The following is a 15030-nucleotide window of genomic DNA, read 5'->3' on the forward strand; positions in this document are numbered from 1 at the left end:
AGAACGGGGAGAACGCGCATGCAGCGTCATTTGACGTCACATCCGCAGGACAGCGCGGGAAATTTGGGCCCGAATTGCAGCACATTTTGCAGCACACAGTCTGTTCAAGGCAACGGAGAGATACACTAGAGGGATCATTCTTTTTGGTTTGGAACGCTTCATCTGACATTATTACTAGAAAACTTAAAACGTATACGCATTTTTTTCATAAGTCCTGCCTCAATCCTGCATCATGCTCCTTTAAATCCTTAAGAGAGGTCGGATCTGGGAAACCCGGCCTATATCTGCTGCAAACCTAATTGCCCTTCAAGGAACAAATTAATAAATGAAGTGAAGGGAAGTTGTTTTGTTGGACTTTTCAGCAAATCATTCTACAATGTTCACACCCTCAAAAAGAAGGAACATATTTACGCACACACACACACAAACACAAATAATCTCCTCCTCCACACTTCCTCTAGCTTGATTACTTAATAAAGTGGCTTGTACCGCACCTTACATCAGATTAGATTTCCGTGCATTTTCTCAGACGAGAAGAACCCCATCAACTGGCCAGGAGGTAAGACACAAATAAATGTTGACATCTTCTTTTAGGGCCAGGTTCCTCTGTTAAAAACATAATCTCACTTTTCTTTGTTAAACACCTAAAAATATATTTTAAATTAGTTTCCCCAGAATAAGCAAATATAGATTACTGACGGGTAGATTTTCAATTTTACTATGTTCTTGAAACACAATGTATGACTACTGCATTGTTGTGTCTTACAGGTTTTTCTGGACCCAAAGATGGAAACAACACCGTTTATTTATGACTATGGTACTGACTCATATCCCACCAAAACACCATGTGACGTTGAATTTGGCAACGATCTGGGCGCTCAGATATCCATCCTCTACTACTTTATGTTCATCTTCAGTCTTCTTGGCAACGGGATGGTGCTAATTATCATCCATCGGTGAGTGGACCAACGATCTGCAGAATTAATTATTCAAACAGAATATTAAAAAAAACATTAGAATGCCTCACTGACATACTTTCGACTTATGTAGCATATACACTTTTAGATAAGCCATAAAATATACTGTACATCATATATGAAACCCTTATTTTGAAGGGTTTGGGTCCAAATAGCAATGTGAAAAGGAAGAGCCTTTCTCAATATTAACGGTTTTGTGTATCAATATATTAACAAGAACAACAACAACAAAAAAACTGATTATTAACTGTAAACAATGTCAGCACATGCCATTTAACATCTTTTAATCCATTATTTTACCAAAACTAAGTCAAAAAGCAGAAACTATGTGGAAAAACTAAAAACATTTTTCCAGGATTCAGAGGTTTAAGAACCATGTCTATCAACAGTAACTTAATTACACTTTCTATGGCATTGACATCATTGCGGAGGAATTTTAATCTTCTGTTTTTACAACATTGTTTCACATCATTTGAGTTTGCTTGAATACCTTCACGTCTCACCACAACATTTCACCCAGGAATTTTGAATATTTATCAAAATTGGTACATGGAAGAGTTTAATGATAATTTTAAAACCTACAAGCACCCAGGCTGAAAGAGAGCCACCTACACTGACCTTGAACCGTCTTAGTTATCTCTTGACCATTTCAGTAGAACATGGTCATGCTCCCATGTACAATTTCGAGAAAAAAGTTGAAAAGTCGAGAAAAAGTCAAAATTTCGTGAATAAAGTTGAAATTTCGACTATTCTCGAAATTGTATTTCAACATTAATCTCAACATTTCAACTTTTTTCTCGACATTTCGACTTTTTTCTCGAAATGCACAATAAAAGAAAAATCTTCCCCTCTCAAATATTTTTCTCCTGCATGGCCCTAATACTCTTCCGTACTAATCCAACCTGGCCGACCTGATGGTGTAATTTCTCATTCACTGCTTCAATCTTACACCATGAAAAATGAAAGACTTTTGGTGTGTAGCCAGTAAGAATCAAATCATCCTTTTCAGAATCATCCTTCAAACAGCCAACAACACATGGCATTTGGCGATAATGTTACCTGTAGGTTGGATGCTGATTGTTGGGAAATTACTTTGAGACCCTTTGAGCTTTACCTATTCTACTCGTCCAAAACTGAAGCTTGATGTGAACCCTGCGCATGGAAACCAGACATGGAGAGCTCCCGCTGAAGTATTAGCACGTGACAAAATACCAGATCGATGTGCAGACTGTGGTGATCCGCTGTACACTGAGTACACTTGTGTTAGGTTGTGAAGGGAGTTGATCTTGATTCATTTCCCTTTGGGGATTAATAAAATAACTGAACCAGGCCTCCTCATCTTGTGTAAAATTACACTACCAAACCCCTTTGACTTCAGAATGCTGTTTTGCAGATTTTAAGTGTTATACGCAACCCTTTTGATGAAAGATTTCTTGTAATAGATTGATATATTTCTCTGAGCAGTTTTTTTCAATTCAATTCAATTTTATTTGTATAGCATCTAATACAACAGATGTTGTCTCTAGATGCTTTCCAGAGATCCAGAACATGAACATGAACATAGACATAAACATAAACCCCCGAGCAATTATTACATAAACAATGGCAGGTAAAAACTCCCATAGTGGGAGAAAAGCCTTAAGTCAGCAGCACCCAGCAGACATCCACGTAGGCAGGTGGAAGCAGCAACGGGATGACCGGGGATGGGGGGGGGCTGGGAACACAGGCCAGAACGCAGCTCCCGAGGCTCCAGCCTGCAAACATGCACAAAAGAGAATAAAGGGGGGCCGGCACAAGAAACTACAGGAACGATGGACAAAAATGATAGCTATGAGATATTTATAATAAATAAAAATGGAAATGGAGAAGAGACGAAGGGAAAAGGAGAGGAGAAGAAGGGTGAGAGGCACCGCCCAGTGGATCATGTCGGTCCCCTCTGCAGCATAAGCCTATAGCAGCATATCTACCATGAAGCTATATTTGAGACTAACTATTTTAGTCTTGTTCTATAGCTGCAACTATGACTCATCATCATCGGCGGTCACTCGTAGTCGAGTATGACTGTCCTCCTTCCTGGTCCTTGTGGGTCTTCAGGTGGGCGTAGAGGCCGATCCTGGACCCGATTACTCTGGTGCAGTGTGGACAGGGGAATGTGGTGGTGGTGGGTCTGGGTTGGGCCTGTTTGGTGGAGGCTCTCTCCTTTCTGCGTCTGCGCTTGTCTTGTGCAGCATGGTGGAGGTCGTCGTTATATTGTGCAGCACCCTCACGGACAAGGTTTCTCCAGGTCGTCCTGTCTGTTGCCTTGTCTTCCCAGGATTTAAGGTTTATGTGACACTTCTTCAGGTTTGCCTTTATGTTGTCCTTGACCCTCTTCTTTTGACCTCCTGGGGCCCGTTTCCCTTCAGCAAGCTGGGAATAAAGGACTTGTTTTGGGAGGTGAGAGTCAGGCATTCGGACTACATGACCAGTCCATATAAGCTGGTTTTGGGCAATGGTGGCAGTGATGGTGGGCAGGCCAGCCTCCTCCAGGACGCTGGTATTGGTGCGTCGGTCCTCCCAGTTGATCCTGAGGATTTTCCGGAGGCATCGCTGATGGTAGGTTTCGAGTGCCTTTAAGTGCCTGCTGTAGGTGGTCCAGGCTTTTGACCCATACAGAAGGGTGGGGAGCACCACAGCTTTGTAGACCAGGATTTTGGTCTTTCCTTGGAGGTCGCGATTCTCGAAGACTCGCTTCTTTAGCCTTGAAAAAGCCCCACTGGCACAGCCGAGGCGATGGTTAATTTCGTCATCAATGATGGCTTTAGATGACAGGAGGCTGCCGAGATATGGGAAGTGATCCACATTTTCCAGTCGGATGTTGTCAATTGAGATGTTTGGGGGGAGGACAGGTGCACTGCTGCTTGGTGGTGGTTGGTGGAGGATTTGTGTCTTTTTTATATTGATGGCTAGGCCAAGCTGTTTGTATGCCTTTGCGAAGGCAGAGAGAATACACTGTAGGTCCTCTTCCGAGAGGGCTACAAGGGCATTATCGTCCGCATACTGCAGCTCCATGATGGATATGGTGGTGGTCTGACCTTTAGCCCTGATTCTATTGATGTTAAGGAGTTGGCCGTCGGTTCTGTACATGATTTTGACTCCCTGGGGCAGATGCATGCTTGCGAGGTGGAGGATAGCAGCAACAAAGATGGAGAATAGTGTTGGAGCGATAACGCATCCTTGCTTGACACCTGTGTCAACCCTGAAGGGTTCCGTTTCGTCTCCACTGCCGCTGAGTACCGTGGCTGACATGTTGTGATGCAGCAGTCTCAGTACCCGGATGTATTTTTCTGGGCAGCCAATCTTTGCCAGAACCAACCAGAGGGCCTGACGGTTTACTGAATCGAAGGCTTTAGTTAGGTCTATGAAGGCCATGTATAATGGTTGATTTTGTTCCCGGCATTTTTCTTGCAGTTGTCGGGCAATGAAGATCATGTCTGTGGTGCCTCTGCTTGGGCGAAATCCACTCAGGAGACTCAGGAAGGATGCTTTCTGACAGGGGGGTGAGTCTGTTGGCCAAGACCCGAGCGAGGGCTTTCCCTATGGTGGAAAGGAGAGAGATGCCACGGTAGTTCCCGCAGTCTGCCTTGTCTCCCTTCTTAAATATGGAGACGATTAAGGCATCCCTGAGCTGTGGAGGGATTTCCTCTTCTTTCCATATCTTGAGAAGCAGTGCATGGATGTGCTCAAGGAGATCGGGTCCGCCTTTCTTTAGGACTTCTGCTGGGATGCCATCGGGCCCAGCAGCCTTGTTGTTTCTCATCTTTCCTAAGGCATCCTGCACCTCATCCAAGCTAGGTGGTTCTCCCATGCTTTCTGCAATGGGTTGTTGAGGGAGTTGTTCAAGAGCCTCCATCTCAGGTGTGGTGTCCCTGTTTAGGAGATCCTCATAGTGTTCTCTCCACCTGTTTGCGATTGCCTCCTTGTCCTTCAGCAGCAAAAGGCCATCCTTTGAGCGAAGGGGGGTTAGGCAGCGGTAGCTGGGACCATACACCGCTCTTGTGGCATCGAAGAAACCTCTCGTGTCTCCAGAGTCAGCGAGCTGCTCGATTTCCAGAGCCTTCTTTGTCCACCACTGGTTCTTCAGTTTCCTAACCTGCGTTTGGACAGCTGCCTTCGCTTTGGCATGGGCTAGTCTCTTCACCTTGCAGTGGATGTCATTCTGCCAGGTGATGAAAGCTTGTCGCTTGATGTCAATTATTCGCTGAATCTCGGTGTCATTCTCATCGTACCAGTCTTGATGCCTCCGCTTTTTGAGACCAAGGATCTTTTTGCAGGAGTTCATTATGGCGGTGGAAAGTGTGCTCCAGTGTGTTTCAGTATCCTCTGGGTACTGTTTGGGCAACGCTGCGCTAAGAGCCTCCTGCAGCTGTTGTTGGTAGGTAGTGTCACTCAGCAGCTCGATGTTAATTTTTGGCTGGCACTGTCTTTTCTGCATCCGTCTTTTCCGCATTAAGCGGATAGACATGATGGAGCGAATGAGGCGGTGGTCAGTCCAGCAGTCATCTGCACTGGTCATTGCTCTGGTGTTAAGGACATCGCGGCGGTCTTTAGAGCGGACAATGACATAGTCTATGAGGTGCCACAGTTTGGAGCGAGGATGCATCCATGATGTTTTGAACTTGGTTTTCTGACGGAAAAGTGTGTTGGTGATGACCAGGTTGTGCTCTGAGCACTTGGTTAGCAGTAGTGTGCCGTTGGAGTTTGTGTTTCAAACCCCTTCTCTCCCCAGCGTACCCTGCCATAGGTGGTGGTTTCGACCCACTCTGGCATTGAAGTCTCCAAGCAGGATTAGCCTGTCCTCCTTGGGGACTTCAGATAGGACATTATCCAGGTCAGCATAGAAGGCCTCCTTAACTTCGTCCTGTGCATCAAGGGTTGGTGCGTAGGCACTAATAACGGTGGCCATCTGACTGCTAGCAAGCATCAGACGTATGGTCATTAGGCGCTCGTTGATGTCAACAGGGAGTTCATGGAGGTGGTTGATGAGGCAGTTCTTAATAGCAAAACCCACACCGTGGATTCGTGGCTCACTTGCAGGCTTTCCTTTCCAGAAGAAAGTATAGCCACCTTTTTCCTCCTTCAGCTGCCCTTCATCGGCCAGTCGGGTCTCGGAGAGTGCTGCTATGTCAATTTTGAACTTCCGAAGCTCTCTGGAGATGATGGCAGTTCGCCTTTCAGGTCGATCACTGGCTTGGTTGTCCGTGAGGGTCCGCACGTTCCAGGCTCCAATGTGTAACTGTTTTCTGTGTTTCTGACCGCGTGGTGGTGATCCCTCTGGATGCGGTATTCCAGACAGGATGTTGCGAGGCAGGCTATGTTTAGGGTACCTTTTCTAACCCCTTCCCCTACTGGGGTGAGCAGAGTGGATCCTGAATAGGGCTGCTCAGTCATGGGTGCAGCTGCCGAGAAACTCTTCTGCCTCAGTCCAAGAGATTAACGACTGAATCTGACACCCACCGCCTGTGTGCCAGGTTGTGGCTAGGGACTGCCAGACTTCACTGTCCTGTCCCCGTTACCACTTCCTGATCGCCACAGGACTTTGTCTGTCCAGGATGTAAAATGGAATAGGTTCCCTTCAGGAGGACGCCTGCGCGTGACGTCTTTTAGCGTGGGGAGACTGATGCGCCTGCAGCCACCACACGGTCCTTGGCAGAGAGGGGCCTGGATCCAATGGCATGGAGTCCATGACGACTGGAGACCACCCTCTGTTGCAGCTTTCATCCGCCTTCAGTGCCGTTGTGACTTATAGTGTCATCCTTCGCCACTTCCACCGTTGAGGTCTTTGGACCGCACTTTGTCTGGAACCTCCCCTTCGACCTTACCGCCATGGTTGAATCTACCAGGAGCAGAAGCTCCTGACGGCATCGCTCTTAGGTTCATTGGAACACGCAAGGCTCTCCACCACGGCAAGGTGGCGGTCCATGGAGAACAACAACTATGACTACTGACTCTAACACACTCGAGTTTACATTACCTAGAGATTTACTAACACCAGCTAGAGGTTTATTAAACACTAACTATAGGCTTTACTAAACAAAAAGGTTTTTTTTTTAATTCAAGATCTTTTTATTAAAATTTTCACAAAATAAAAAAGGTGAAATGCTGCATGTCAATTACAAACATTTTGATTAGGCATGGGCATGTTAATCATAGCATACACCAGTGTACAGAATATAAAAAACAATTAAACAGTATGAAAAAATATAAAATAGTAACAAAAACAAACTACAGACCAAACTAATCCCTCCCCTGTCACTGCCAGATTACTAATCACAATATGAGGTCACTCTAACATCAAAAGCCTGCACTAGGAATATAAAAGAAATATGAAGTATAGTTCACAGGGTCTGGAATGCTTCTAGAAAAGGTCCCCACACTTTCTGGAACTTATTTGATTGCTGAAGCGAGTATCTAATTTTCTCCAGTTTTAAGCAGGACATGATGTCTTCCAGCCATTGCGCACGAGTAGGAGGGAAGGGATCCTTCCACCTGAACAGAATTGCCCGACGAGCCAAAAGGGAGGCAAAAGACAAAGTGTGCCCCTGTGCAGTGGTTAACTTCCTTCCTCCCTCCATGACCCCAAACAGGGCAGTCAGTGGGTTTGGTTCTAATCTGATTTTAAGCACCAGAGAGAGAGTATGAAAGACTTCCATCCAGTACTTGTTTAGACATGGGCAGGACCAGTACATGTGGATGAGAGAGGCTTCTGCTACCTTACATCTTACACAGTATGGACTAATATCTGGGTACATGGAGGATAACTTTGCTTTTGAAATATGAGCCCTGTGTACCACTTTAAACTGAATTAAGCAGTGACGTGCGCACAGGGAGGTTGTATTAACCAGTTTGAGTATGGACTCCCAGGTATCCTCTGATAAGGGAAGCCCTAAGTCCTGCTCCCATGCTGCTTTGAGTTTATCTGTAGGGGCACTCCTAAGATCCAGCAACATGTCATAGAAAGACGAAATGAGCCCCTTTTTGAATGGGTCTGTGGCAAGAACTTTGTCAACTGTGGTCGAGCCTATCGATGCACCAGGGCTGGGTGTCTGGGAAAGAACAAAATGTCTAGCCTGAAGATACCTAAAGAAATGTGATTTTGGAAGGCTGAATTTACTACTTAACTGCTCAAAAGATGCCACGGTGCCGTCTATGAACATATCGCTAAAACGAATCATACCCCTCCTGTGCCATTCCTGGAAGGTGGGGTCCTCAAGGGATGGTTTGAAAGAGTGATTTGATGCAATGGGGCTAAGAAGAGAGAAGCTGTGAAAACCAAAAAACTTCCTAAATTGGGCCCAAATTCTAAGAGAATGTTTAACCACTGGGTTTTTGATTGATTTAAGTGAAGGAAGTGGAAGTGAGGAGCCGAGTAGGGCAGGAATTGACAGGTCATCAGTTGGATGTAACTCCATCGCCACCCAGTCAGGGCGGTCAGCGCCGTCGCAGTAGAAGGACCAGAATGCAAGGCAGCGCAGGTTAGCAGCCCAATAATAATAACGAAAGTTTGGGAGGGCCAGACCACCTGCAGACTTAATTTTTTGAAGGTGAGTTTTGTTCAAACGTGGCCGTTTACCCCGCCATAGGTATGTAGATATAACTGAGTCAAGGGACTGAAAAAAAGAACCAGGAATAAAGAGTGGTAAGGTCTGGAAAAGGTACAAAAATTTAGGTAAAATGGTCATTTTAACTGAATTGATGCGACCCACAAGAGACATTGACAGGGGTGACCATTGTGTAAGGGTTTGTTTGGTCTCATTTAACAATGAGATAAGATTCTCTTGGAGCAGGTCTTTGTGTTTCCTTGTCACAGATATGCCTAAATAGGAGAATTTGTCATTTGCGATTTTAAAGGGAAAATTGGAAAGGTCTAAAGCATGCGATTCGAGATTGGTAGGGAAAAGCTCACTTTTGCTGAGATTCAGTTTATAGCCTGAGAGTTTCCCAAACTGACTGAGAAGTGACAGCGCAGGGGGTAATGAGGCCAGAGGGTGAGAGATGAAAAGCAAGAGGTCATCGGCATAAAGCGAGACCTTATGTTCCCTGCCACCTCTCCAGATACCGGACACATCCTCACAAGATCGGAGCGCTGTGGCAAGCGGTTCGATAGCCATGTCAAAAAGCATGGGACTAAGGGGGCACCCCTGACGGGTTCCACGATGCAGATTAAATGGTTTTGACCGTTGAGAGTTAGTACGAATTGAGGCTGTTGGGTGTAAATAGAGAAGTTTAATCCACAGAGCAAAGTTCGGACCAAAACCAAACCTGTCCAGCACAGCAAAGAGATAATCCCATTGGACGCGATCAAATGCCTTCTCCGCATCCAGAGAGACAACGCATTCAGGGATAGCCTCAGAGGCAGAGTAGATAATATTGAACAGTCGCCTTGTGTTGAAGTAAGACTGCCTACCTTTAATGAAGCCAGTTTGGTCTTCAGATATAATTGTGGGGAGGGCATTCTCCAGCCTATGGGCTAGGACTTTAGCTAGGATTTTAGCATCTGTGTTTAATAGGGAGATGGGCCTGTAGGAGGCGCATTCAGTAGGATCCTTCCCTTTTTTAGCTATGAGGGTGATGCAGGCCTCCGAAAAAGAAGGAGGGAGGGAACCGTGGCTGAAGGATTCTGAAAGAACTGTAGATAGCAGTGGGGAAAGCAGAGTAGAAAATTTCTTTAGAAATTCCGCCGGGAAGCCATCAGGGCCAGGACATTTACCCGACTGCAGTGAAGAAATGGCTCGAGTAATTTCCATCAGGGATATCGGTTCTTCTAATGTCTTCCTTAGATCTGGTGAAAGACTGGGAATACTAAGACTATTTAAAAAGTCCGCAATCTCATCTCGATCAGTCTGAGATTCCGAGGTGTATAGCTGGGTATAAAAGTCCCTGAATGCTTCATTTATGAGTAAGTGGTCTGTAGTTACATGGCCATTTGGTAATCGAATCTTAGAAATATTTTGTTTAGCCTTAGAGCCTTTAAGTTGGTTGGCTAATAATTTGTCAGATTTGTCTCCATAAACATAAAACCTGGTTTTACTTTTCAGAAGTGACTGTTCAATTGGGTGAGTGGTAAGCAGGTCAAATTTAGTTTTAAGTTCTAGCCGCTTTTTGTAAAGATCTGGGGATTTAGTCCGAGAATATTCTTCATCGACCTCTTTGATTTGGCGGGCAAGGTCTGATCGCTCCCTATAAGATTTTTGCCTCACCCTAGCAGTGTAGGATATAATCTGTCCCCGGAGATAAGCCTTGAGGGAGTCCCAGACAGTTAGACTAGACATTCCTGGAGTCATATTCGTGGATAGGAAAAAGGCTATTTCCGTTTCCATAGATTTAATAAAATTTGTGTCCGACAGCAGAGTTGAATTGAATCGCCACTGTCTGTCTCTCTGAGGTAGGTCAGGAAGGGACATGGTTAGAACCACAGGAGCGTGGTCGGAAATGACAATGCTCTGATAAGCACAGGAATGAACCAGGGGAATCAGTTGATTATCAATAAAAAAATAATCAATCCTCGAGTATGTGTGGTGCACTTGTGAGAAAAAGGAGTATTCTCTGTCACATGGATGTAAAGAACGCCACACATCACAAACACCGTAGTCAGAAAGGAACGCCTGAATAAGACGGGCTGACTTACTTGCTGTGCCGGGGTTGGTAGAGGATCGGTCTAGGACTGGGTCGAGCCAGCAATTAAAATCCCCACCCAGTATGAGAGAATATGTATTAAGGTCAGGGAGCAGTGAAAACAGTCGTTCAAAAAAGACTGCATCATCTGAATTAGGGGCATAAACGTTCACAAGTACGACCAATGTATTGAATAATTTCCCAGAAACGATCACGTAGCGACCAAACTTGTCAGAAATCACATTGTGCTGCTCAAATGAAACATCCTGACTGATCAGAACTGAAACTCCTCGGGCCTTAGCTTGAAAGGAGGAGTGAAATCTCTGCCCTGACCACCTCGGGAACAGGCGGCTATTATCAGAACTGCGAATATGAGTTTCTTGTAGAAAGGCTATTTCTGTTTTAAGGTGTTTTAGATGTGAGAAGATCCTCTTCCTTTTAACAGGGTGATTCAGACCCTTAACATTCCAGCTCACCAACTTCAAGTATCTACTCATAATATCTAAGAAGAAAAATTAGGTGTGCACAATGACCTAGGCAGAAAAAAAGAAAACGGAAAGGAGGTTGAATGTGACCCACATTAAGTAATGAGTTGAAAAGAGTTAATGCAAAGTTTCTGGCAGTGACATATCCCCCCGACCCACCCCCCCCCAACTAAGACAGCTGCTATAGAAAAATAAAAAAAAAGCAGCAAGCTCTTTAGAACAAACAAAGTGCAATAACGCATCTTCCAATCCTACACACTAATAGCTTTTGCTCCCGTATCATGGGTGTATACATATTAGCACCTTAAAACGTGTAGATATAAATAAAAAAAAGAAATACCCTCTCAAATCTTGACCTGGAAGTCCCGATATGAGCCCAGAAATATTTGTACAAAAATATAAAATATAAAACGTCCGACTTAAGCAGCGTAAAAGTAAGGTTAACAGCTTACAATTATTACAAAACTTATAGGTAAATCGGAAAAGCTTTTTTTTTTTTTTTTCTTTTTTCTCTCTCCCTCTTCACCACTTATTTTCCCCCTTCCCTCAAATAGCCAAAAACAACTGCAAATTAATAATATTTGCAAAAGGGCAGTCAAACTAACAACAGAGAAAATACTGGTTGTCGCGGGGTTACTCACCCTCCCCTCAGGAATAATGTGGCTCACGTAAAAAAAAAAAAAAAAAAAAAAAAAAAGAGAGAGAGAAAAAAAAAAGTCAGTCCGTGAGCGTCAGTGAGCCGCACCGGGCTGCAGGCGGAGCCGTGGCAGCCTCCAACGGTCCCGTTACGGTGGGTTTGAAGTTTTGCTGCGACTCGTGATGAATTTGCGCGCCTCATCCACGGAGCCGATCCACTTCCTGGCCCCCCCGGACAGCGTGAGCCGGAGCCGGGCGGGGAAGAGCAGTGCCGGCCTCAGACCCAGCTGGTAGAGCTCCGACATGACTCCGCTGTATTCCGCTCGTTGGCTGGCAACTTCGGGGCTGTAATCCTCCACTATCCGGATGGGGTGGCCGCGATATTCCACCTTTCCTCTCCGGCGCGCCTCCCTGATGAGGATATCTTTCGTCTGGTACCGGTGAAGGCGGAGGATGACCGGACGCGGTCTCTGTCCCGGGGCCGGCTTGGCGGCGAGCGAGCGGTGCGCTCTGTCTATCTCTGGCGGTGACGGCAGCGTATCGTTCCCGAACACCTCACACAGCAGCTTGGAGAAGAAAGCCGTTGGAGACCCGCCCTCGGTCGACTCCGGTAAGCCCAGGATACGGATGTTCTGCCTTCTGCTTCGGCTTTCCAAATCCACCACCTTAGCCTTCAGCCGAGCATTATCATCCCGTAGAGTCGAGCAGATGCCTTCAAGGTCCGTAACTCGCTGGCTGAGGTCTTCTGTGGCGAGTTCAAGGGACGAAACCCGTTGGCCATGGTCCTCGACCGCGAGCCGCGTTTGGTCGAGTTTGGAGTCGAGCTGACTGAAAGTATTTTTGAACTCGGCGGCCAGGGCAGCGCGGTGTTCTTCCAGCAACGTGGTAATGGCCGCCAGGGTTAAGACAGCGCCAGCCTCGTCCTTTTTTCCCGACTTGCCGCTCTTCGAAGCCATCTCGGAGGTAAGTGGGCTCGTTCGAGACAAAAAAAAAGAAAAACAGCAACAGGGAATCCCTTTTAAAGGAAAAAGTTTGAAAGTTTGAGGGCTTGGTGGTTTAAAAAGTTTGGCATTTACGGGAGCACTCACGAAACACGTCTACTCCATCTGCTCACCAACCGGAAGCCAACAAAAAGGTTTTAAGTTTAGTTTTAAAGGTGGAGGTGGTGTCAGCCTCCTTAACCCACTCCTTAACTCCAAATAAATAAAGGAAGTCAGATTTTTCTGTAAAAATGTGTCATTTTTAAGATTTTGTGCAGCATTCATGTTTTGCCAAGGGGTTAACTTGAAACAAAACAGCTGACATTGTATGTCCCCTACGGAAGAGTATTAGGGCCAGGCAGGAGAAAAATAAAAATAATATTTTAGAGGAGGAAGATTTGAAGTACAATTTCAAGAAAAAAGTTGAAATGTTGAGAAAGAAATTGTATTTCAACATTAATCTCGACATTTCAACTTTTTTCTCGAAATTGTATTTCAACATTAATCTCGACATTTCGACTTTTTTCTTGCCATTTCAACTTTTTTCTCGAAGTGCACAATACAAAAAAATCTTCCCCTCTCAAATATTTTTTCTCCTGCATGGCCCTAATACTCTTCCGTATCCATCTCCTCAAGAGTGACATGTATTCCAATATATAGCCCCCAAACATCCCAACAGCTGAATATTTCTGCCTTATTAAAAAATCTATTTTAAATTATGCAGTACAGTATCTCTACCCACATAAAGGTCACTGATGCCAAACATTTTCACTTGTTCATTCCCAGGTTCGAACGGCTGACCACTGTCACCAACATCCTGCTGCTGAACTTGGTGTTTTCCTCCCTGATCTTCATGAGCAGCCTGCCCTTCACAGCTGTGTACATGCAGCTCTCCAAGTGGATATTTGGTGGTGTTATGTGTAAGATTAATGGCAGTGTCTACTATCTGGGATTCTATAGTTCTGTCCTCTTTTTAACCCTGCTGACCTTTGACCGACACCTTGCAGTCGTATACTCTCTGGCTGCACCGCAAATGAGGAATCGGAACTATGCAGTAATCTCTTGTGCTGTGGTGTGGCTGGTCAGCGGCTTGGCTTGCATCAGACCCATGATCCTCCACAACACATTTGTGTTTATGGAAACAAATTGGTGTGATGAATATGCAGGTAATCTTCCTAATATTGATGTGGTCAAACTGAGAACATCTGGATTTTACATTCAGCTTTTTCTTTTCCTAATCTTTCCTCTGGTTGTTATTATCTACTGCTATGTTAGGATTGTGATCACTGTTATATCATCCAAAATAGCTACCAAGTTCAAGACAGTCAGGCTGATTTTCATCATTGTATTGCTGTTTTTCATTTGCTGGACTCCTTTCAACATTGTGGTACTGATCTATGATGAACCCACTACCTGTGAGGAAGTACAGAAGCATGTTTATGCCCTTCATGTTACTCGTACCATTGCCTATATGTACTTTTGTATCAGTCCCCTTTTCTACACATTTGTGGGGAAAAAATTCCAGAATTACTTCAGGCAGCTGCTGGTGAAACATTTCCCATGGTTGAAGAAGTACATTTCTGTCGGTAATACCACCAGAACTAACATGTTTACAAAAAGTACACCCAATGAATATTAGTCCAAAGTCTCCCATGTATTTGTTTCTGGGAAAAGACAAACAATCATAGTAGAGTTGTAGACCATAGCTGTTGAGAGAATGTTGTAAATGTTGAGAGAGCTGTTGTATTCTATAATACAGGACTGTCTCAGAAAATTAGAATATTGTGATAAAGCCCTTTATTTTCTGTAATGCAAAAATGTCATACATTCTGGATTCATTACAAATCAACTGAAATATTGCAAGTCTTTTATTATTTTAATATTGCTGATTATGGCTTACAGTTAAGATTAAGATTCCCAGAATATTCAAATTCTTTGAGATAGGATATTTGAGTTTTCTTAAACTGTAAGCCATGATCAGCAATATTAAAATAATAAAAGGCTTGCAATATTTGTAATGAATCCAGAATGTATGACATTTTTGCATTACAGAAAATAAAGGACTTTATCACAATATTCTAATTTTCTGAGACATGGCTTACAGTTTAAGGGTGTTGGTCCTTAATATATTTGATCAGATAATTGTATAGTGAGTCGGAAACTACTTTTATATGATGTTTTCTGGGTGGGGGGTTGGTGGCTCAATCTTTACCTTTGTAGTGTGATATTGGTGTGTTAAATAAATAGAAAATAAAGACAAGAAAGTAACTAAATACTGTATGTGCTTGTATATGTTAA

General features: G+C 44.4%; 1 protein-coding gene across 1 annotated transcript; it reads left to right on the forward strand.

Annotated features, from left to right (window-relative positions):
• The first annotated feature begins 541 nt into the window (after nt 1–541).
• Nucleotides 542–14522, forward strand: LOC133422910 (C-C chemokine receptor type 3-like). Its single transcript, XM_061712942.1, has 3 exons — nt 542–559; nt 769–956; nt 13519–14522. Exons 2-3 carry the CDS (start codon nt 787–789, stop codon nt 14369–14371), a joined length of 1023 nt encoding a protein of 340 aa, XP_061568926.1. The 5' UTR covers nt 542–559; nt 769–786; the 3' UTR covers nt 14372–14522.
• The last annotated feature ends 508 nt before the right edge of the window (nt 14523–15030 follow it).

The sequence above is a fragment of the Cololabis saira genome, chromosome 22 (assembly GCF_033807715.1).
Source record: "Cololabis saira isolate AMF1-May2022 chromosome 22, fColSai1.1, whole genome shotgun sequence".
In the NCBI taxonomy this organism is placed as follows: Eukaryota; Metazoa; Chordata; class Actinopteri; order Beloniformes; family Belonidae; genus Cololabis; species Cololabis saira.

What these genes read in the sequence shown, in the direction of transcription:
- LOC133422910 (XM_061712942.1), top strand. Translation starts at nt 787, where the DNA reads ATGGAAACAACACCGTTTATTTATGACTATGGTACTGACTCATATCCC. An exon ending in GTGCTAATTATCATCCATCG is followed by an intron (nt 957 to 13,518) that starts GTGAGTGGACCA and finishes GTTCATTCCCAG; the next exon opens with GTTCGAACGGCTGACCACTG.